Here is a 23,213-nt window from a genome sequence, read left to right on the forward strand (position 1 = left end):
CTGCGGCATGTGCTCCAGGGCATGTGATGGCGCCCCCTCTGCTGTGGGCGCTGGGCCCCAGCGGGCTCTGGCGAGCAGTGGGTGCCCCTTCTAAGCACACTCAAGGGAGTGTTAGCAGAAGATGCATATTCAAAGGGTGAAACAGGCCAGGGAGGACTTTGCTGAGCAGGAAGGTAAGCTGTCTTATAGAGCAGAGAGTCCTGGCTGATTCTGTTCAAGGTGGATGTTTCTCTGCTTGTCCCTTGATTTTGCCCCCTCTGACACACAGGGCCTGGAGTCTCTCGCCTTAGGTGAATGAGAGTGAGCACATGCGTGTGTGGGAGGGTGTGTGCGTACACATGTGAGCGTGGGTCTGAGTGAACATGTGCGTGATGGTGGGTCACTTGGATGGGAGTAGGGGAGTGAGGGGAAAGTGCCGTCTATGGAGAGAGGGTTTCTGAGATTCTTTCTCTGAGTTTGACAAAGGCGCCCGGCTGGGTTGGTTTTCAGGGGTCAGGGAAAGGCCAGTCTATTTACACACCTTTGCTGAGGAGCATGGAGGGGCGGTGATGGGGGCCGGGATTAATGAGCAGTTTTATTGCCTTGCCTGTCAGGAGGGTCATGCGATATTATTTTGATATCGGGGGCCCCCAGAAGCAAACACAACGGGCCAGGTTATAAATGGGAGAAAAACCAAAGAAAAGGCGGCCTCACCCTTTGCCATTGAGCGTTTCCCTTTCTTCTCGGCCAGGGTTGGCCCGGGACCCTCCTCCCGCCCCCAGTGCCTTCAGGTAGATCGCCCCGAGGCGGCACCGAGGCCAGCTCCCAAGATAACACCGGTCAGTGGCGCCTGGCCGTGAAAATTAAACACCATGGTTGCTAAAGAATAAATGGGCCATGCCATCCCCCAGCCACCGTGGCCTCTGATGAGAGCTGGACCACTCAGGGTGACTGAGGATGCAGCCTGCATGACACAGAAGCAAACAAGGGGGCTACTGGCCCCCTGAATTGACTGGTCCAGGCTGCCACCCTCTCCAGGAAGGCCAGACTCAAGAACAGACCAGGGGTGGGGCCTCAGGGTTTTGAGGGATGTGATGGGATGAGAGAGGGCAATTACTGCGCATCTCTTGTTCCCATCCCTTCCCTTTCCTTTTTCTCTTCTCTTGCCTTCTTTTCTCTGTCAGGGCTAACTGTATCTAGGACCAAACACAGTCATCTTACCCAGGTAAACACACCCATGGATGGACAGCTCCACACGTTGGGGGCAGGGATGCGGGCAGAGCTAGGGCTGGCGTGGCTTCCTGGCTGTGAGCAGGCCGCAGACACAGGCTTCCCAGCTCAGAGACACAGTGAGCTTCCCCGGCTGGGACAGAGATACCTGTGTGCCACCTGCCGCTCATCCCTATCACCTGGCTCTCTTGGCCTAGAAGATTCCAGCCTTCCCCACACGGCCTGGCTGTAGGTTGTCTGCTCCAAGAGTCTCCCTGAGCACTGTGAGCCCATGGGTGCAGCTCCCCCTGCCAAGCCCCTGCCCACACAGTGGCTAAGTCTGTGGGTCACCCACGCTGCTGGGCAGAGGCAGCGTCTCACCAGTCCCTGCGGGAGGCCCTGGTCTGAGCCTCGGCCAGAGTAAGCACCCAGTGAGTCCTTGAAGCCCACTATGCATGCGTGCTGTGTGCTCAGTTGTCTGACTCTCTGAGACCCTGTGGGCTGGAGCCCGCCAGCTCTGTCCCTCTATGGGATTCTCCAGGCAAGAATCCTGGAGTGGGTTGCCATTTCCTACTCAAGGGGATCTTCCTGACCCAGGGAATGAACCTGAGTCTCTCGCATCTTCCTCCATTGGCAGGCAGATTCTTTACCACTGTGCCACCTGGGAAGCCACTGGATTGTTTTAAATACATGTTTCTGTTTGCCTATCATCCAGGTCCTGGGTATACCCCCAGGCCAGCTGTGTAGGACCTAGCAGTTGAATAGGCAAGAAGCCATGTCTCACTGGAGCAAAATTTGGGAGCACATACCATAGGAGGGGCCAGTCCCCAGGGCAGAGGGGACGGGAAGAACTCTATCTATAGACGCAGACAGCTGAGTTCAGACCCCATTCCACCACTGCTAGCTTGGGGGATACACTTCACCTCTCTGTGTTGTAATTTTTTCATCTGTAAAATAGGGAGAGTATGATCAACTTCCTAGGTTTGCCATGAGAAGTAGATGAAATGATGGATATAGAGGACCAGTACACACACGTGTGCACATGCACACGCATACACACACACACACAGCAGTTATTGTCAGCGTGGTCCCAGTTGGAGCCACGGCGCTGTGTTTAGATCTCCGATGTCATTTAAAGAAGCTCATAGGCTTTCTGACGAAATCGCCTGGGTTATTCGGGGCAGAGCCCAGCTGCCGAGGGCAAAGGTTGCTCCTCAGAAATAAGCAGGAGGGGGTGTCATTTGCCCAGCCACCGGCACAGGCTGCGTTGCCGGCTGCAATCCTGAGGTCGGGCTGGGGCTCAGGCATGGTGGCCATGTGGCCGTGTGACTGTGGGGTGAGTGGCTCCCTCCCTGCTCACTGCAAGCCCGCCTCCAACACAGCTCACAGCACCAGGGAGGCCGGAACAGCCCTTACCTCTGCAGAGGCTGCAGGTTTCTCCCGTCCCAGAATAATCTCACTTCTGGTAAATTTTACTAACTGCAGACTTGTCTTTGCATTTGAGGTCTGTGTACGTTTCAAGTGGTTCCTTGCACTCATACCATTTTTTTTTTTTTTAAAGTAATGAGCTGTTTTCTTTTTTCCCTGTAAACACGAGGCCGACATCAGAGAAGAGTTTTTGATCTCCGTTCTGAAAACAGACAGGGTGGTTTAGAGATGATGGGGATCCCAGGCAAGGGGCTGGTGTGCTTTCCCTCAGTGTCACTGAGAAGAATTTCTTCAGCGAGCCCACATTTCAGGGGCAAGACACACTCTGGATTATCGAAAGTTTAGAAACACTTAGGTGATTATGGTAAATAATTCACACAAATCCTGACGAATGCAGTCTATTCTTTTGTGCAAACTCGAAGAGCAGAAACCTGCAGCGCTTTCCTCTCTTGGCTTCCCATCCTTTGAGTGACATCTAGTGGACGATCTCTGATCAACACAGGACTGGTTTTTAAGGTGTTCCTTTTCCAGGGCGAAGGAAATGCCATTTACCTAGAAACCACTTAAACCTCTGTTTCATCTGTTTCAGTCTCTGAGCTGAAAACTGCGCCGAGGCCAAATGGCCTCTCTTTGCTGCTGATTAGCATGCCATCTTGGGCCCTGACATGGTGGTCAGCATTTCTGTGTTTAAATCTGGTTATCACTTATTAGCAGTGTGATCACAAGGTACTCAATCTCTCCCAGTCTGTGTTCTCAGCTGTAAAATGGCTCTAACAAAAGGACCTGTCCTACAGGATTGTCACAAGGACAGAATAAATGATACCTGTAAGAGACTCAACACAGTGCCTGACACACAATAAATAACCAGCTCCTAGGGGCCACAGCGTCCACATCACAGACTTCATCTGCACAGGCACTATTCTTGGGTGAAAGGCTACTCAGTATGGTTTGTCCAGGGAGACGTGTGCAGATGTTACTGACGGAATGATCTCATTTTAAGATGCATCCTCTTTTTTTCTTATTATTTTTAAATTTTTGTTTTATATTGGACAATAGTCAACTGACAATGTTGTGTTAAGTTTCAGGTGTATAGCAAACTGATTCAGTTATACATGTATTTATTCTTTTTCAGATTATTTTCCCATTTAGGTTATTAGAGCTTACTGAACAGTTCCCTGTGCTATATAGTAGGTCTTTCTTGATTATCTATTTTATATATGGTAGTGTGTATATGTTAATCCCAAGATGCATCTTTAAAAAAAAAAAAACTTTCTTTTTGCCAAAATATAATGAATAAGTAGGAATATGTAATCTAGACACAGTAAAGATCTTGAGGAAAAAATACAAGTCTTAATAACACGTTAAGTTTAGGAAAATTTCAAAAAATCAGGTTTGAGTGAGAAGTGTTGTAGTTACTTTTTCATTGAAAAGGCTGGTTGTGTGATGGCTTAGGAATTCTATTTTTATTTCCTTAGGCACAGTTTGGAAAGGAAAAACAATCCTTTACATCCATCCAAGATAGCAGTGTGCTATGTATTTCCTCCTGGGTAAAGTCTGCTTTAGAATCAGGCACGTTTCTTTTTTAAAGTGACGAAAGCAGCCTTCTGTGCCTTTTAGGCAAATTTAGATTAAGGTGAACGTATCTTCTGAAGCACAGAGTGTCTGCATTTTGCTAAGGAGTTGAGATAGCCAGAGTTTTGCTACTCTAGTGTGGTAGGGCGGAGAAGGCAATGGCACCCCACTCCAGTACTCTTGCCTGGAAAATCCCATGGATGGAGGAGCCTGGTAGGCTGCAGTCCATGGGGTCACTAAGAGTCGGACACGACTAAGCGACTTCACTTCCACTTTTCACTTTCATGCATTGGAGAAGGAAATGGAACCCACTCCAGTGTTCTTGCCTGGAGAATCCCAGGGACGGGGGAGCCTGGTGGGCTGCCGTCTATGGGGTCGCACAGAGTCGGTCACGACTGAAGCAACTTAGCAGCAGCAGCAGTGTGGTAGGGATCATCCCTAAACACCCACAGCTGCAGGCAGGCGTGTAAAAGCTGACAGCATGATGGGGGCCTGGGTGACAACACCTTCCTTGCCTTTGGAAAGCTCCCAGTAACAGGGACCCCATCCTGTAGGAACCAGCATGGCCTGAGTTGAGGGCTCAAGGATTCTGTCACTCCATCTGGCAAGTAAGTGGCCCAGGGGCTCTGGGTTCAGCCATGACTCAGAGAGATGGTCAGGAGGGAGGAGGTGGCAGGAGAAAGCTGAGCTCAGAGTCTAGAGATCCAGGCTGCGGGACCAGCCTGCCACCTGCCACCCACATGGCTGTTGGAACATCTGCTTTCGCATCCATGAAATGGGATCTCACCCTTGCCCAGCGTCACGGGATGAAAGGAGACTTTATACAAACTCCCCCCCTAGAAACCATCAGGGTCTGAGGCTGCTCTCCCTACCCCAGGGGTGCAGTTGACCACTGTCGTATTTCTCGGGGGTGGGCTGCCCCACCCGGGGTCCCTCATTCCTGTGATGACAGGAACCAACTTAGGACTCAAGGGCACAGTAACTTGGGACACACCGGTCAGTTTAACATTTTACTAAATCAATTCACACAAACCCCAAATTGCAAATATAATCAAGGACAACAGATTCTGCTCTGCCTTTTAAATCTTTCATTTTTCAAATCCAACATTAAGACAAAAAAAGTAAACAAAAATTAAGTCTGCGGCAAATTCATGATTTTTCTTCTTGAGGGGAGAGAAAAAGGAACATTATAGTAAAAAGAACGCCACTGGGTGTACAATAAAGCACCACGACACACGGTTACAAAACGGGCTTCCTGCACTCTGCCCCACGCAGAAGACACTGCTCTCCCCACTGCTCTGCGTCAGGCAGGATTCCATTAAAATAAAACTATAAAATCTCCTAGGTTACACTAAAGTCAGACACGGTCTGGAACAGTGCTTAACAACAATAATGTCAACTATCAGTGCTAACGTAAAGACATTTTAGAAGGTCAAAAACAATTAAACTGGAAACCAAAACCTTATTTTCCCTAGATGAGCAAAACTGGGGAAAAAAAAAATGAAAGGGTTCCCGCCTCCCACTAGGAGTGGAGGGGACTTTTTTTTCCTTTTCTTTTCTTTCTTTCAAATTGGAGGCGGGGGCATGGTGTGGGTTGGCCTGCAGTTCCTCAGCCTAGTTGGCGTCCAGCTTGGCCATTTCCTGCACGTATATGCCTATACTCTCGCTGTCAAAAAGCACAAAATACACTGTTTTGATGGAGGAGGACATTGTGGACACGAAGTAACTGGAGATGGCCTTCAGGATCAGCTGAGCTGCCGTCTGCTTCGGAAAACCGTTCCTGTGAGAGAGAGAACGAGGGCTCAGCAACTACAGGGGCCACGGCGGCCACGGGCCCACCCTCCCCAGCCACCTCCTCCCTCCAGGAGCCCCTCGAGCTCCCTGTGCTGAGGTGGCTGGTGCTGTGTCGGGGTTCACGAGTGGCCCTCAGCCTCTGGCTGCTGGGACACAGGTGTGAGCCCAGTGCCAGCAGGCAGGGGGAGGACGAGGAGGCGAACTGTGACCTGCAGGAGAATACGCTGTGTGCTCCAACAGGGGGCGTGCCGTGAAGCTATCTGAGAGGCAGTTAGCAAGGCGACAGGGTCTGTGTTTCGCGGCGTGGGGGGTGTGTGCCGTCTCTTGTGGGCAGTGTGAACACTCATGGTTCTCTTCCCAACATCACTGGGACTAGCATGGGGTTTAGAGATATAGCCCAGGTTCCCAAAGGCTCCCCGGGGGGCTCAGTCTTAGGGGTCATGGAGGCTGGAGCTTCTCCAGGAAGCACCAGCCTCCGTCTCGTCCATGGTAGAGGGTTGCACCCTCCCCATGGGCCTTCAGATTTCATGGGTGCCGAGTATCCTCCTCCCACCACAACCAGCTTGGACACCCCGTAGGCCTGAGTGTCAGGGAGCTGTGTGAGGGAACAACTCTGGGACAAGTAGGCTCTTCATCCCAAGGGACAGCGTCCAAGTCTCCAGGCCAAACTGATGTGAATTCACATACAATTCCATTTAAAGTAAACATCACGTGGCTCAAAACTCAGGCAAGAATCTGAAGGCAGGACTAACAGGATAAGCACTGTTTGCTCCGTGTGTGCCCGGGCCGTTCCTGGGCAACACTGCCGGTGCGGGACCCACAGGATCCAGGACTGTGGCACTAGGCTCAGTATAGGGGAGATAATGTGGCCTTTGGAGCCAGTGGCCCTGGATTCAAGCTCTTACTGACCCTAGTTTACAGTTCAGGATCCTGAGGGTAAGAGTGAGGGGCTGGAATCCACGGGGATTTCTTTGTTCATCTGCAGGTCTCCCGTCTCCCATTGGACCTGACCTTGGAGTCTGAAGTGTGGGGCCAACTTGCCAGTTTCGGTTGGGACTTTCCTTCAAATGGTGCACCTGCTGCCAGGCGAGAGGCTTTCAGATGTCAGGTACAGGATTTCTCCCTGGCTCACTTGCTAAGCGCTGTGAGATGTGCACCACCATAGCTTCTTTTGGAGGGTCACACTTACTCTATTGTCAGCACTCAGGGCCTTTCAGAGCTGAGGAGAAAACCATTCTTGCAACTTGCTTTCGATCAAACAGGGCTTCACTCAGCTTGATAATGGACCCCTACTAACTCCTGAATGCTTCAGAAGTGAAGTTCACTCTTAGATGACAGGGGCATCACCCCAGGCCTGTTCCCAGTCTGTGCAGAGGAGCCTGCAGGCTGTAGTAGGTGCACCCCAGAGTTGGGGCTCCCTCATAGGTCCCCCGCACCGAGCACAGGGCATTCCTGCCAGGCAGCCAGCATACACCAGCCTGTGACCAGACCAGGGTCAGAAGCTGAGGGAGAGCTGCAGAGGTGTTCTGGCCAGGACGGTGCTCCGGACAGGCAGCTTCCACCTGAGGACCCCTGGGGGCTCTGTGCACCCGCAGAGTTGGGCTGACTAACAGGTGGCCTGGGGTGGAGGGTGGTGGGAACGGTGCAGGAAGAGTTTCTCATCCCCACTCCTGGACCCACAGGCTCAGCCTGGGAAGAAGCTGTTCTCACAAGCCTGGCTCAGCTGCCCTGACTCTCCTCACAGAGGCCATGCTGTCCAGGATAAGACGCTGGCTAGAAAGACTACATGAAATTAAGCCTACCTTCTGTTTTGGCGCTTCTCTCTGGCGAGTGTGCTGTGGGGCTATCCTTCCTTCCCCACCCCCCACTCTTGAAAGGGGGACCAGGCCCACTTTGGGGGCGAGTGTGCAGGCACAGGGTCCTAGGGTCACCCGAATAAGGGCCCACTTGAAGCATCTCACAAAGAGCAAATGTTTATTTTCCTGCTGTAAATACAGATGCTGTCCGGAGAACTCATCAATTAAAACGATCCCCCTTGTTCTGATCCTGATGAGAAAAGCATGAGGAGGCAGCTGCCACTGGGCAGACAGGCAGGAGTGGGGCTGTGGGGGGGGGGGGGGGTGGCAGGACCACAGAGCTCCACCCACCGTGGGGGCAGCCTGCACTCAGGCCAGGAACTCCAGGGGCTTCTGACCAGGCAGAGCTCGGCCTGTACACACCACCTGGCTAGACAGGGGCCGGGCAGCACTGGGAGGTGTTGCCTCTGCACTAGAAGCCCAAGACCAGGCTCCACCAGCCCCAGACACCCCACTAACGATGCCCTCCTGGGCGTCCCTGCCTGCACCAGCACAGGTGAGCTGGGCCGAGGTGAGGGCCGCATGGTCACAGCTCACCTCCTCTGGCGTGTGCCCCACTAGAGCTGGCTCTGGGCACGGCTTTGTGAGCTGCCCTTGTACCACTCTGAGGCTGCTCTGCCCGAGTCAGGGGAGATAGTGTGGTATAGAGACGTGGCGGGGCGCCCCCAGCAGGCCAGCCACTGCACCTGTGCCCAGCACTTTCTGACACAGACGTTCTCCCCCAGCTTCCCACTCCTCTGCCCTAGAGGATGTGTGACTCTGACTGAAGGGACATTAGTCCCTGTTCCTCTCAGTCAACAGTTCTCCACTTTTGCTTCTATCAGGATTACAGAGGGGTGGCCAACATGCAGTCTGCTGGGCTCCAGCCAGGAAGTCTGATGAGGTGAGCCCAGGGGCCATAGTCTGAGAGCCACTGCTCTACACGCAGTCAGGGTGGACTTAATCTGAGCTTGTAGGGTAGGCCCGGAGGTTAAGAACCTACAAGTGGGGAGAAAGGGAGGGGTCAAAGGTCATAGAGCTGCAGTGCCCAGGCCTGTATGCCCCACGGTTAAGGAACACGGGCTTATCTGGCTTGTCCTGCAAGGTTGCTGTTGGTTGACTATCAATGTGATCTGTTTCCAGGAAACCTCCAGCTGACAAACCCAGCCCCATGTCGTGAGGCAGTCACAGCCTGAAGAGGAGACCCAGCCATGGGACTATGGCCACTCTGGACCACACAGGCCACCGGGAAGGAAGGGAGGTGGCAGCAGCTTTCCTCATGTCTTCAGGTAGGGCCTCAAAACGATTTCTAGTAGGCACACTTAGAAGTATTTGTAACAGAATGGAATGTGTAAGTGGATGCTTTCACAGGCAGAGCCCTGCACCCTTAAGACAGGGGCAGCTGTGTGCACGCAGCAGCCTGGAGCCCCACAGGACTTGAGTCTGGGCCTTGTTTCCCCACCTGGTGAAATAAGGCAGGTAATCAAGTATTTATTACCTGGAGAGGCTGTGCACATTGAACAAGATACTACACAGAGCCCTCAATCAATAGTGTCATCTATAAAGTGGGAACACAAGGTCTTTCTAAAGGTACACCTGGTGGAAAGTGGCCTCCCAGGCCCTGTGACGGCTGGGACTGGGTGACTGCTGCTGTCTCTGCTGCCAAAGTTGTAGTTGAGGTCCCCAGAGGGCCACTGTCCAGGCCTGTGGCGTCCAGTTCTCTTGGAGGGCCGTCAGCCATGACTGTTGCGGCTGTGGTGTGGGCTGGGGCTCCGTTGGCCCTCCTGGTCTGGAGAGAGGTGCTCACCTCTGTGTCTCACTCATCTCTTGGCTTATGGGTTGGCTGGCTGGGCTCCCTCGTGGGTGGAATAACCGCTGCCTCTGCTCGGCTGGGTCTTCCTCTCCAGTCACTCTGTTCTACGCCGCCGCCTCTAGAGCGAGGGCGGACACGGGCTCCCACTCCTGTCAGATTCCAGTCTGAATCGTGCCGACCTCTCTCAGCACAAGCTTCCTCCACTGGGATGCAGGTGCGGCTTCCCCGAGAGCTGGGAGACCCCACGTTCCCCTGTGGCCCTAAGTTGCTTTCTGAGAAAGGGCTTCCCACCCCTCAGAGAGTTTATCTTACACTTTGACCTTTTTTTATTGCCTTGTCTTGACCAGACTAAGAAGGTGTCCGAGCTTCCCTGAAGTCACTCCAGTTGTGTCTGAGGCCTCAGTCTCCCTGACTGTTGTAAGTGGACCCCATGGGCTACCTCCATGTGGTGCTCGCCCGGGTCACCTGCTCGGTGATGGCTGGAGGCTGTCTGTACACACCAGTTTCCTGTCCACTGTCCCATCTGGACGGCAGAGATTTGGGTTCACGTGGCACAGAAGAGGGTTTCCTGCCTCCAGCTGGGCTGAGCCCCTCTTCATTTAGGGCTTTGCCAGGCGTCCCTGCTTCCAGTGAGCTTGGCCTGCAGGGCTGGGTGAGGCAGGCCCGCATGACTGCAGGCCAGGGGCAGTGCTGAGGAGGCTGACCAGGGACCCAGAGATTCCTGCGAGGAGAGGCTGTGGCTTGGGAGCTGGAGAACCCAGATGGATTTTCTGAAGGAAAAAGACTAAGGACTAAGCCTAAGAACAAAAGTGGCTTCTAGATGGACTCTGGTTTTCATATTGGACCAGGCCACCTATTTAACTGTCTCGGCTGTTTGGAAGATGGATAGGGCAGGGTAGCTTGGGTGATGCGGGCAAAGTGTTTGTTGCCCCATGTGGACCGCGTCTGCTGGGAGTAGGTCTCCCTCACACTGTGCTCCTGGGCCTTCCTGTGCTCTGCCTGGCTTTGAATAACTCCAACCAGAGACGACTCCATCCAGAGGTAAAGACCAGGCTCTCAGGGTCCGAGCTGAGAGCGGTGGGTTACGAGAGGGTGAAGCTAAAATTCAGAGGGTATTGGCATCCAACGCAGTGCCTCCAAAGAGAGGCCAGGGCAACACAAACCCCCCAAGGCCTCTTACCTTCTCTCCAGGGCTCATGTAAGTAATTCTCCCCAATAGAGTTTGTCTCTGTTCTTTGTATTTGTCTTCTAAGGCCCATGCCCAGGGAGCAGGGAGGCTGATGCTGTGCCTGGGCAGGTCAGGGAATTCCGAGCAGTGTTTCCAAGGTTCTCTAAAATCTACTCCCACAGAGAGTGCACAAGGAGTGGTGTGATCCTCTGGCAAGGCTGACCAGAGGGGGACAGCAGGCGGGGGTTCCATGTGCCTAATATCAAGAGCACTGGAGCCAAGGGCCTCGGACGAAATGCTGGCTCTACAAGTACATGCTGTGTGACCTCTGGTGAGTGACTTAACCGTTCTAAGCTTCCCCTTCTTTGCCTTTGAGTGGAATTAACAGTGCTGCTCACCTTGTGGGATTGCTGTGAGGACACTGCAGATAGAAGGTCTAGCACCACTCCTGAAACTCAATGAACAGCCATAAATGGTAGTTTGAAGAAAACAAACTGGCTTTCCTTTTTAGGCTCATAAATCTAAGGAGAGTTTAATCAAAGCCCCACACTAGCTATTCCCCAAGTACTGCCCCTCCGGAGAAGGGTCGTCCCCTAATGTCAAACAGAGCGGAGGGAGTGGGGGGATCCATAAATACTGTGAGCAGGATGCCCAAGGACAGGAGGGCCAGAGGCGGTTTCCCAAGTCCGGGGTTACACTGTGGGGGTCTCATTTGCCTTCAGTGGGCTCTAGGAAGGCAGTGCAGGGCTGTGGTCATCCTCCACACGCCTGTGACACCGGGCCTTGGCCGAGAGAAAGTGATCCCACAGCCCTGCACCAACATGTTTGCATTTATATTGTTTTAATTCCAGCATGACTTTTATGCTGGAGACACTGGATGCCACAAACAAGCTGTTTTATTTCCCCTCCTAAACCCCACTGTGATTTATGGCCGGCTCTTGTGTAATCCCATTCTCTGCTCATGAAAGGGAGGGCAGCTGTTTACACGGCTCTGTGGGGCGAGGTCTGCCCCACAGATGTGGGGCCGGGCGGCAGTGCACATGTGCTTGTCTTTGGCATTCCGCCCTCTTAAAAGCTTTCAACTGATTATTTTTTAAAACATTTTACTCCGTGAAAAATGTAAATAAGTTTGTAATAACAGATGCTCTTTTTATGGGCATGACTTTTATGCTTCAATTAAAAATTTCCCAATAGTCATATGAAAGAGCGTGAAATCATTACCTCCAATAAAGACTCCTCTACTGCTTCTCTCCTCGGAAGCACCTTTCATCAGAGTAGATCAAAGTGCATCCGAAATGCTAATTAACTGTGCCTTAGAACCGTCTGTGAGGAAGGGCAGTCCCTTAGCCTCACTAGCTGATAAGGCCGGCCAGGGACAGAGAAGGTGATTCACTTCCCAAAGGTCACACAGCAGAGCCATGCCAAAGAATAGAATTTCTGTGGGAGGACGGGAAAGTGGGAGAAGCAGGAAACTAGCTAATTATGCTAAGATCCAAGAGCACGTTATTAAAAAAAACAAAACACTTGACTCTGGGATTCAGTAGGGTCAGTCCCTACTCACATCTCCACAGTTCCTGGGGAAATTCGTCCTGCTGGGTGCTTGCTGACTACCTTATGAAGGGTGCGTGTCTTTGCCAGGTGCTCTGAGAACCAACTGAAAGGGCTGTTAGATGCTCTAGCTCTGTCAGCTTTGCTTTCTTCTCAGTATGCATTTACATGGTATTGACTTTTAAAATGATGGTCAAGTTTTGCTTCTGGCAGAAAACAGAATGAAGATGCATGGCAACTAGAAAGACAGACGGCATTCCAAAACAACAATGGTGTTGGTTCTGGACTTACCTGCACTTGGAGGTGAAGGGGCTAGAACACAGGGCAGGGTGAGCATGGGAACTCAAGCCTGGGGCGGCATGCACTTTCACTTGTCCTTTGTTCAGGGTCCCCCCCCACCCCCCCAATGCACCAGCTCTGCTAGTTAGCCCCAGAAGAGAGCCCACTTCCACAGTGGGACCCTTGTGCCCCCTCCCACTGTCCAGAACTGCAGGGCCTGAGAGAGGAGGCATGGCACCCATAGCTCATCTCCAGGAAGGACAGCAGGGGGATGCTCCTTCTGTCCTTGCTGGAGGGGGACGGGGAGAGGCAGAGGCTCCAGAGGAAGAGTTTTCCTGTATCGGGTCCTCTGGTGTGACCACCATGACCCCTGGGAAGCCCTGGTGCACGGTGCCTGTCTGCCTATAGGCAAGGCCTTCTGGGTATAGCGGCTAAGCTCTGCTCGAGCAAAAGTCCCAGGACCAGCCACAGCACTTGGGCTGTGGGACCCTCAGTGATGGCACTATTCAGGGAAGCAGCATTACAAGGTCTGCACGAGGTTAAAAACAGCAAAGTCCACTCTCTGTCCTCCTTGTGGGTTTCAAAGGGGAGTCCTTTGAAAAGAGCAGCTTTCTGTATGCACGAGGAGTGGTTCTGGCCCAGGAGGACAATGTAGCTGGCCGTGTCATGGGACGTCAGGGTGCTGGACCCATGCGGTACTGCATAGCCCGCCTTCCTCGGGTACTGGGAAGCATTGATGGCAGAGACCCTGCAAGGCTCTCCATGTGCGCAGGATGCCCCAGGGACAGCTACCTGCCGACACAGTGCCCTGGGCTGCAGCAGCTCTGAAGGCCACTTTCCACTTGCTACTGTGCCCTGTCCAGAGGGTGAGGCTTCTAGAGGCCTGAGGCTCAGACCCTGGGGAGGGAGGAGCCTAGAGATGTGACGGGCAGTGAGACACAGCCTCAGAGGCAGCCATCCCACCTTCTTCATGGCAGAGTTCTCAAAGCATGCTCTTTTCAGAGAGCACCTTAATGTCTGAGCAGTCCTGAGATGCTGCGTTGGGGGTGGGAGGGGTGGGGGGGACGATCACATTTCTTTTACAGGGTAGGGGCTTAGAGCCAGAGTGCGGGGTTCATTTGCCTGCTATCACTCGCCTGGTTAGCCAGGCCCAAGCCTGAGCACAGTGCTGCTGACAGGCAGGGACCTTGTGGGCTGTGTGCTGACATCTGGGGTGTACCACTGCGGGACGTGGGGGGGGTTGTGGTTGGGGCTTGTGGCTGAGTCCTACCTGCCCCGTTAGAGGTTCAACAACTACACCCTTCCAGGGCTGCCCCTCTGGGTTGTGTGTCTGTCTTAGGGGCAGTTGTACTGCTCCCCACAATCTCTCTAAGTCTCCTTGGGGAGATGGCAGGGTTGGGAAGAGGGGGCAGCCCTGTTTCACGTACCTGCCCACTCAGATCCACCTCATGTGCAGGGCAGTGAGACACAGGTAGAGAGGCGGGTGGAGAACGCTTGGGAATCCACAGGCAAGGGGCAGAGGGCTTTACCCAGAGAACGCTGGATGCAGCCTCAGCTGACCATGTGCACAGAGCTCTCTGCAAGCGTGGCCCACACACACCCGGGAGAGAACCACATGCCCTTACCTGCCGCTACCAATGGATGGAAAGGCAATGGACTTCAGCTTCTTGTCATCTGCCAGCGCCAAGCAGTTCTTCACCGTCTTTTCCAGAAGTTCCTCACACTTGTCTGCACCCCAGACGGGACTGTTACAGTGGATCACAAACTTGGCGGGCAGGCCATGGCCTGCGCTGACAGCAGCTGCAGGGGACGAGAGAGGAGCAGTGAGTGGGGTTCCCACACAAAGCACAAGGACCACTCTCCAGCACATCCCTCCAGACTGCCTGGTCCCAGAGTCTCCTCCCTCGGTAAGGGGTCGCCCACCCCCACCCCCACCCCTGGGAAGCTGGCGTTAGGATGCATCACCACCAGGAACTTCAGCCAAGGTCACAAGGCAGAGCCTTAACCATCTAACTTGACTAAATGTGTCAGAATGTTTGTAGCCTCCAATTAATTGCCTTCTGGGGTCTCCAACTGCCTTTTCCTCAAGTGGATTCATGTGCATTTAATTATGATGTATCTATAAATCTCTCAGACACAGTTCAGAATAAACCTATTGGGAAAGTAATCTAAATAGCATGTCTGCTGCTCTAGTCTTCTCCCTGACTAACCCATCCTGCTAGTTTTGACAGAATTAATTGGATGGTGTTTCTAGGATGGAACTATTTTCCATCTTACTCTTTTCCTCTCTTAGAAGAAGCCTCTTTCCAGCTAAAGATCTCTAGAACAGACCTGCCTTTCCAGGCGTGTTCTCAGTCTCTGCCCTGGGTCAGATCTGAAGACAAAGGTCTTGGGTCTGCTCCCACCAGGAAATGTGACAGGTCAGCTCATGGCTCCCAGAGCACGTTCCCAGGATTCTCATCCCAAAAGCTGCAGCGCAAAGAAGGTGGTTCTAGAACCAAGGTGTCTGATGAATGCTGCCTGCCAGATTTCTGTACTGGAGCACACTCACGTCTCCACCCACTGTTCCACTAAGACACCCAAACCTTTTTGATCAAATGTTCCCTAAACCCAGTTTGTGAAGAACACCCAAGTGCTATCCAAGGGTCTTGGTTGTTACCGGGTCTGCTATGTGACTAGCAGAATCCAAAGGGGGTTTGTGAGAAGTGTCTCATGGTGCAGTGGCAACAGTCTGAACCCAAAGTCACAGGTCTGACTTTGAGTCCTGGCTCTGCTGACCGGTTCAAGAACTGCGGGCTTGACTGACACTGCGGGACCTAATTCACAGGTCTGCCCACATGAGAAGTAACTGCTAAACCATGCTTGGAAACGACAAAACCTGTGTTAGTAGTGATTATCTGTTTCCTTCATACTTAAAAATATTTTAAAACATTTTCTAAAATCTTAGAATAAAGAACAAAATGGGTTCTTGTTTTTGAAACAAGCAAACGTACCTTTAGTTGTGCTAAGTCTAATGGGCTGGCACCAGCTGTGGCTCCTCGTCGCCAGCTAAGACGGTATGTGGCATCTTAGCCCCTCTCATCACACCTCCTGCTGAGGCCACCAAACCGGCTTGAACTGAAGTACCAATGGGAAGGACGCCGGGCTGGCACAGAGGTGTGCCAGGAGGGGGCTGAGGAAAGGCCAGGAGCCCCTGGCTGGGTGCTTTATGCTGCGTGTGTCTTCCCTGTTCAGTGTGGGCAGTTTCAAGGGCAACTGCCTCCAAGAGCTTGGTAACTGTGCCCCCACAAACTCTCCACAGTGCCTTGCCCTTTGTAGGCAAAACAGAACTGAACTGGCTGAGCAGAGGTCAAATGCAAAGCCATCCTTTTATCCCCGCTGGGACCCATGACTAGCCCAGGATGAGAGGTCACGTGCAAGCACTGGGGAAGGAAGCATGAGGCCTGGGGGACCCTCAGAGAAGGCTGTGTGGGTGTGACCTAGGAACCATTGATGCCCATATTTAATTAAGATTCATTTTAAAAATCATAAATAGGATGTGGAGTGGGCATTGGGGAACCATCTAGTAGGAAGAAGAAACGAGCCTAGAGAGAAAGGAAGGGAATGGTCTGTTCTCACATAGCTGGTGGGTGAGCCAGCCTTGCCCCCGTCCTGACTCTCAGGTGCTCGGGAAACCCTGTGTCCACCTAAAATCCCCCGGTCCAGGCTGGCAGCCGTGAGTAGTGGCCTGCCTTGAGTTCTCAGCAGTAACTCTCCTCATCTCACACTTCATTTTCTTACCCCTCTTATCAGGAAAGGTGTAATTGGCAAATGACAGATGTGTATTTATATTTCTCCCATTAAAAACACAGATGGCTGAATGGAAATGATTCATTTGCATCTCTCATCAGCAATTTTGCAGATGGCTCAGTATCACTATAATTCTCGGCTCTCAGATTTGCCAAGTTTGGCTTCTGTAACTGCTTAAAATTTGAGGGCTAGACATCAACCATTTAGAAGCTATTTTAAGTAATAAGGAAAAAAGTTTAGAAAGGCAATTTTCACAACCCTTAACTCCCCTGACAATTAGCATGTGATAAAAAGTCTACCAGGCTTTCTTCTGCCTTCATCTCAGAGACACCCATACACCTCTGAATTCTAATCTGTACTGTAAAATGGTTTCCATGATACAGCATGTACCATTTCCAGATCATCAGGGTGCTGCCCCTCCTTACCTCCAGCTACTTCCAAGGGCCCGTTCTTTTTCCGGAGTTCCAGGACAGCTTCCACAAACTCCTTGCCACCTTTCTTCTCTAGTGTGTTTCCTAGACAAGAACAGGGCGAGGTCAGATCGCCATCCCTGGGTACCAGGGCACACACAGACACTTAGCATGTCAGATGATTACATACTAAAAATGATCTGACCAGCTAAATTTCCAGGCAGCTGCAAAATAGGAACAAAGCTGTGGCTGAGTCAGAAAAGTGAAATTTAGAAGAGATTCACTATCGGCCAGTCACCACTCTGCACAGCTGGTCACCGGGCCACCTTTGATGCCCCTCTATGTTGGGGTGACTTGGGGTGATCCTGGACGTGCCAGAGATGTGGAGGAGATGCCTGTTCTCTGCAAGCACGCCTGTCTCGCATGCTTTCCATCAGCGTGAGAAACCAGATGGTGTTGGCTTCCAAGGCTGATGCCTCCCCCTGGATTTTCTTCTCTGTCTCTGGGGAGAACCCCCAAATAAGGAGGTTTTAGAAGAAGCATACCAGGCTTCCATCAGGCAGCTAGCTCTCCTCTTGGCAGCAGGCCCAGAAGAAAGCATTCAGATTTGGCCACCTTTGGACTAGCACTACTACCAATGCTTAGTTTCTATTTTGCAGCTTTGGTGTCATATGTGAATTTAAAAAAAAAAAAAAAAAAAAATGGCCTCAGACAATATTTCCTTAATCACACTCATGATTCAGAATTGTTTTAGGTAGAGGAGGGCAACATCAGAAACAGAGCTTAAAGATGACCTTATATCAAAGCTTGGAAAGAAGGGTGTCTGTTCTGGACCAGGTTTTAAAAATCAAATGGGATTTGGGGAGCACTTCTTCTTAAGTTAGGGTACTTACTAAGTAATCAGTGCCTGCTATGAAAGCCAAGTTCCCAAAGACAATCATCAGCGCCTGTAATAGGTCTGTGGGTTGAACGTCTCGCCAGGGAGCACCAATCAGAGTTGTCCTTTGAAGCCTGGCCAGCATGGGGTCCCAGTCTTCCCTAAGCTCTGCCTCCTCAGCTGTGCACATTTTAAAGCACATTCCTCACAAGAGGATAAAGTACTCCCCTTAAGATTCACCATTTGTCATGGAAAATTCCAGGTGCCCCTGGCACATTCTGGTATGGGTCAGTCAGCGTGCACTGGGATGCACCAGCCCAGATTCTCTTTGGATTCACCCTGGAATGACCAGGTCTGATTATCTTAGAGAAACCTGCCTTATTAGCATGTTGTTGTGGAGGGGTGTGAAGTAACTCCAGGAAATGTCTAGAAGGAAAAGCAGATGGCCTGGGCACTGTCACAAATAAGTCAGCACAAGGGCTACTGGCAAGCACCACCTATAAGCCACCCACTCTACAAAGTCTGGGGGCCTGAATGAGTGTGAACAGCAAGCCGTCACCCATGAGGCGCTCTCAGCTAGGAGAAGGCCTGGCTTTCAGACAGAGACTAATGTGGGATCCCTGAGGTGGGATCCAGTGCCCCTCCTCGTTAGCCTGGACTGCCCACAAACCTCCACCTGTCTTGGAAAGCGGTGAAGTGGGCTTTAAATGGCAGAGGCGTGCAGAGGTAAAACACACCCACCCGCTTCAGACACTCTCACTGACAGCGGTAGCGGCCTCTGATGTTTGTGACAAAGTTCAGCATCAGGGACAGTGGCCAGTGGGCTTAGAGGAGCAGGCCTGGGCCACATGGCTCGGCTCCAACCAGCGGGAAGTGGAGAGTTTCGGGTTACAACCCAGGTGAGTGAGGCCCAGTTACAGGTTCACCCGAAATATCCATGCAACCGAGAGAAATGAATCTGAAGTCTAAATCCGCTGGATCCCAAACACTGCTGCCCAACTACACCTGGTCTGGCCTTCCCTCCATATCCATCCTCCAGCCTGAGAGATGGATACGAACATGCTCTAGGCAGGACTATTTCAGGACGCATTCTCTATTCTACCTACTCTTTAGGAGGAATGGGAAATTTGGAAGATAAAATAAAATCAGTGCTGTATTAATACTACCGACACCTTTCTGAAATAGAAAATATTAAGAAAATGGGCTGATTTATAATTAAAGGTGTTTTATCTTAGGAAGAGTGTTTACTTTAAAATTTTTGCTTATAATTAAATCTTGCTTTAATTAGAACTGAAATTTGCACGTTAAATTACACTTAATGCATTTCCCAAACTTAAAAATTGAACCCTAGATTGCAGGCAATCAACCCGGTCAGGACTTGACTCCTACACACACATATGTATGCACATGTTCATGTAGACACACGTGTACTTTTTAACAAGAAACAGGCCCATTTCAACTGTATTGTCAACACTCTTAATGTAAGACTCTTGCTTTTAGGCTTAACTTCAGGGTTAATCATAAAGCAATTTGCTTATTTGCCCCCAAGCATAAACATGTGTTACTCCCATGAGAACAAGAACATTATTTCATGCTTAGAAAGCAGGCATAAGTATCAGTGTTCAAAACAGCCTAAGCAAAAATTTAGGCTTGGACAAATGTCAGGCTCAGCCTGTGGTCTATTTCACTGTTAGAAAGAACTTTTTGATGGGTAAAAGTTAATCACTGGGGCTAAGCATTCCTGCACTCGCATTCCTTCTTCCAGCAGTCTCAGGACTCGGGAATTCACACCAAATATGAGAAGTGGAGTGATTACATCCTCGCTTCCTCTTTTCCCCTCTCACACATCAAAGTGGGAGCTGGAACCAATTGAGACCATGTGTGAATCTGGTTGATCATTATTTTGGTATTGTAAGAGATCTGGGTTCAGTTCTAGTTTGGACTGGTTCAGAAAAAAAGCACAGAGGTGGGCTTTGGAAGCCCTGAGTTCTAGTCCTGGCACAATCTTGCTCCCTGGCCAGTCAGGTTGTCTGGACCTGTTTTGACAGTGTCTGTGAGTGACACGCCAGGCAACCTTGGCAGAGCTCTCGGACCTGAGTTAATTACATGTCACTGAGGCTACTCTTCCCTGCCCTGTGCACACGAGTGGGTTAAGGGCACGCATGTCAGAGAAAAAAGCACTGGCACTGTCATTATTCCAAGGAGACCAGTTCCATTCATGGTTTAGGAAGGACTGGGCTCTTGTGACGTGGGGACAGTTGGCTCTGCCTGTTACCCTAGCTGGCCCCTTCCAGCCTCAAAGCCTCCAGCTCCACCTCCTGGTGTGGCTAATCCTGAGGAAAGACTTCTCCAGTGGCAGCAGGCTGGCCCTTCCTTTCTCTCCCCTGGGCAAGATTATTTTGCCCAGCAAGTTTCATAATTTCCATTTCACCCAAAGTCCGGGATGGCAGGATGAACCCAGGCTTTAGCCAATCCTGGCTGAAAAGATAAGCCCTTGGCTGTTCGTTTATTTTCCTCCAAATCAGCACTTCCCTCCCATCAAGTTTTCACTTGGTTAAGAAAGGAAGTATCTTTCTCTTAAGCTGCTTGACTTAGGAGCTCTTAAACTCCTCCAAAATCTTGAGAAAGGGGAGTTTATTTTAATTGCCTACAGCCTGATTTCATCTGGGCCTAGCAGGTTTGGCAAATCCCGACTTTCCATCCAGTTTGTCTTTCCATCCTTATCCAAAATCCAAAACGCCCAGGAGAGCAATCAGCCCAAATCCCAGTGGCTAGGGTAGACTGTGAGCAGCGGGCTTTGTGACGGACCCTGAGCAGAGCTGGACAGCTACAGGTCGCTAAGCTGTTGTGCTTCTGGTGTCTGGGACACTGAGGCAGATCCCTACAGCCTCATCCTTCAAGATGACTTCACTTTTGCCCTTAATAGAAATGTATCCATTCTCTCTGGAAGCAGGTATTGGAATCTACACTCAGAAATGCTACTCTCAGGATCAGCATGCCTACTGTAAAAATCATACATGCCCCTGAGAACAAGACCACAACAGTAAGCCCCTATCACGAGCCAGACGTGAAGCAGGGTGCTTTGCTTACATGATTTAACATAATTCAACACAATTCTCATTGTTAACACTATTTTACGGATAGGGAAACCAAGGCACTGAGGAGTTAGGTGACTTGCCAAGGCCCCAGATCTGGTAGATGGTAAGGTTAGGATTCAGGATTCTTCTACCTAGCTCCAAACCTGCTCTGTTTTGCCATCACACCCGGATGCCTTCACACCCACATTACAGAAGCCCCTCAACACATTCGTCCAGCAGGGCACTGTCTATGCCAGTCTGCAGCCACAGGGTCTTGGCGCCCTGCGTGCTCATTTTGCCTTGACCCACCCGCAGCTACTTAGGGCCAGATGCCACCATGTGGGTCAGCTGCTGGGGAGAGGAAGGGGCTCTCTGGACCCAGGAGAGTGTTTCTCAAGAGTGTCTGGAAACACGACATCAGAATGAGGGGACCTTCGTGCACTTAAGGTCAGAGAACATGAGTGTGGGAGAGGGTTGTCAAGTTCCTCCAGCGTGCACTTAAGGTTGAAGGCCACTGTCAGGAACGAGCGTGCTTCTGACACAGACCTGTGCTTCTGTGCACAGGCGTTCCTGCGTGTCTGGTCCACAGAAGGGCACAGAAGCGGTCATGGATGCCACGCAGCCCATCAGGCTGCATCCCCCTGGCAGCTTCAGATCACACGTGAACTCAGTCTCCAACAAAGCTGTGCCTCGGGAAGCAAGTGAGGACACGATGTTGCTGAACCAGTTTCCAAACCAGAAGTGGGCCCAGCTGGGAGCAGCGTGATGCAACCTGGCTGACAGTTAGCTGTACTTCTCGCATTCATGACCCGGGGACAGGAGACCTGGGGAAGGTCAGGACAGCTGGAAGTGTGAAATGAATGCAGCCCTGCATAGCTGTCAGAGGATCAAGCTGTCTGCGGCGGCCGACTGACCATGCACACACACACTCGGCAGCACCCGGCTAGGCATTACCTACTTCACCACCGGTGTAGAAGTCAGTGTTTGTCGGGTGAACGACAGCATCACTGTCGATCGAGGCAATGTCAGCCTGTACAACTTGCAACTATAACAGGTAAACAAATGTATATCAACTGTGTTGGACCGAGACCCACGCACAGGCACATTTACTAAGGCCCCAGTGGCAGGGCTGGCCTACCTGGTCGATTCCAATATACGAGCCAAAGGGCAGTCAGTCCACGAGGTGTGCGCACGTGTGGGTGGGGGTGAGCGGAGGAGGGGGAGGGATATCAAATGTGACATGTTTAAATTAAACATTTGAATGATAGGTCCAAAAAAAAGAGAAACACACACGAGATCATTTCCAAAGGTTAAAAGAAAGAACAACGAATGCCCCTTTTCACTTCGCAAAAGCCTGTAAGACTGGCACCCCACTGAGAAGGCTATTAAAACATGGCATCTGTTTTTTTTTTTTAAAATGTGGACTATCAGGCCAACCAAAACAACAAGTTTCTCCATTTTCTCGGCAGCAGTCACTGTTTAGGGTTTGATTTTTATTCCTGTTAAGTTCATTTTGTCTACCTTCAAGGGACATTTCTTGAAAACGGAGAAAACAGTATAGGTGTGCACAGAGGAGTGCCTTTATTCTTCCCCTTAGATGTGTAAAAATATTTTTCTAGGCCTGCCTCTTATTCTAATATTGTTTTTATGTATACTGTGAATAGATGAATCCTCCTCGCCTTTTCTAGCTTGTGGGCTTTTTTTTTTTTTTTTTCTAAAAAAAGAAAGGATCTGTTTAAGGCAGTTGGAAAACAAGTTCAAGCAGGGCCTTTTTGAGTCCCAGTTTTCATGTCTTCAGCCCACTACTGCACCCAGTGTGTGTGGGTCGGGCCTGGGCTCTGGCATGGGCGTCTCTCCCGATAAGGAAATCTGCCATCTTACAAAGGCGGCCAAAGATGAGAGCTAAAGGCACATAAAACATACCTAAGTCAGTACCAGACATACGGCTGCCTTGGTGGGCACGTGATAGCCTGCTACCCCTGCAAGGCTCACAGCTAAGGAGATAGGAGCCTTCATTGTGCCCTGAGCCGACGGGTCCTCTCTACAAAGGTGAGACCACAGAGTGGGACTCCTGAGAGCTACCTCTCAGCTTGTCCTGAACCGTCCACCCTCCTGGACAGGGACTCCACAGCTCTAGCATAGTTTTCCTCTGGAGGAACTCACTCAGAAAGAGAGTGAGTGCCTTCTCTCTAATATCATACTCAAGCCAAAGAATTCATGAAGGTGGCACCCAGTCATATACTGTTTTCAGTTGTAGAAAAAGTTGAAGTGGCAGTACATGGTAAATTTAGGGGAATCCAATTTGCTGGTGGATGAAAGACAACTTAATAATATCCTGATGTGCAGGTTAACAGTCTCCCTTCTCAAGTGTTTTCATGCTTTGTTTAACTGTCATTTCTAATTAAGGCTTAAATGGAGAAACTCATTTTGTAGTT

General features: G+C 51.0%; 1 protein-coding gene across 4 annotated transcripts in view; it reads right to left on the reverse strand.

Annotated features, from left to right (window-relative positions):
- Positions 1-5,185: 5,185 nt before the first annotated feature.
- The window catches only part of LOC133062400 (core histone macro-H2A.1), an 82,211-nt gene continuing 64,183 nt past the window's right edge, over positions 5,186-23,213 (reverse strand). For 2 of the 4 annotated variants that reach the window (XM_061151342.1, XM_061151343.1), the window contains exons 6-9: positions 21,733-21,823; positions 16,840-16,929; positions 14,251-14,425; positions 5,186-5,968 (exon numbers count right to left, since the gene is read on the reverse strand). In XM_061151342.1, the coding sequence (XP_061007325.1) occupies positions 5,803-5,968; positions 14,251-14,425; positions 16,840-16,929; positions 21,733-21,823 (522 nt within the window). In that variant the 3' untranslated portion in view covers positions 5,186-5,802. The remainder of the gene's footprint in view (positions 5,969-14,250; positions 14,426-16,839; positions 16,930-21,732; positions 21,824-23,213) is intronic. The other 2 variants (XM_061151340.1, XM_061151341.1) reach the window with 1 other exon arrangement.

The sequence above is a fragment of the Dama dama genome, chromosome 9, assembly GCF_033118175.1.
Source record: "Dama dama isolate Ldn47 chromosome 9, ASM3311817v1, whole genome shotgun sequence".
NCBI classification, from domain to species: domain Eukaryota; kingdom Metazoa; phylum Chordata; class Mammalia; order Artiodactyla; family Cervidae; genus Dama; species Dama dama.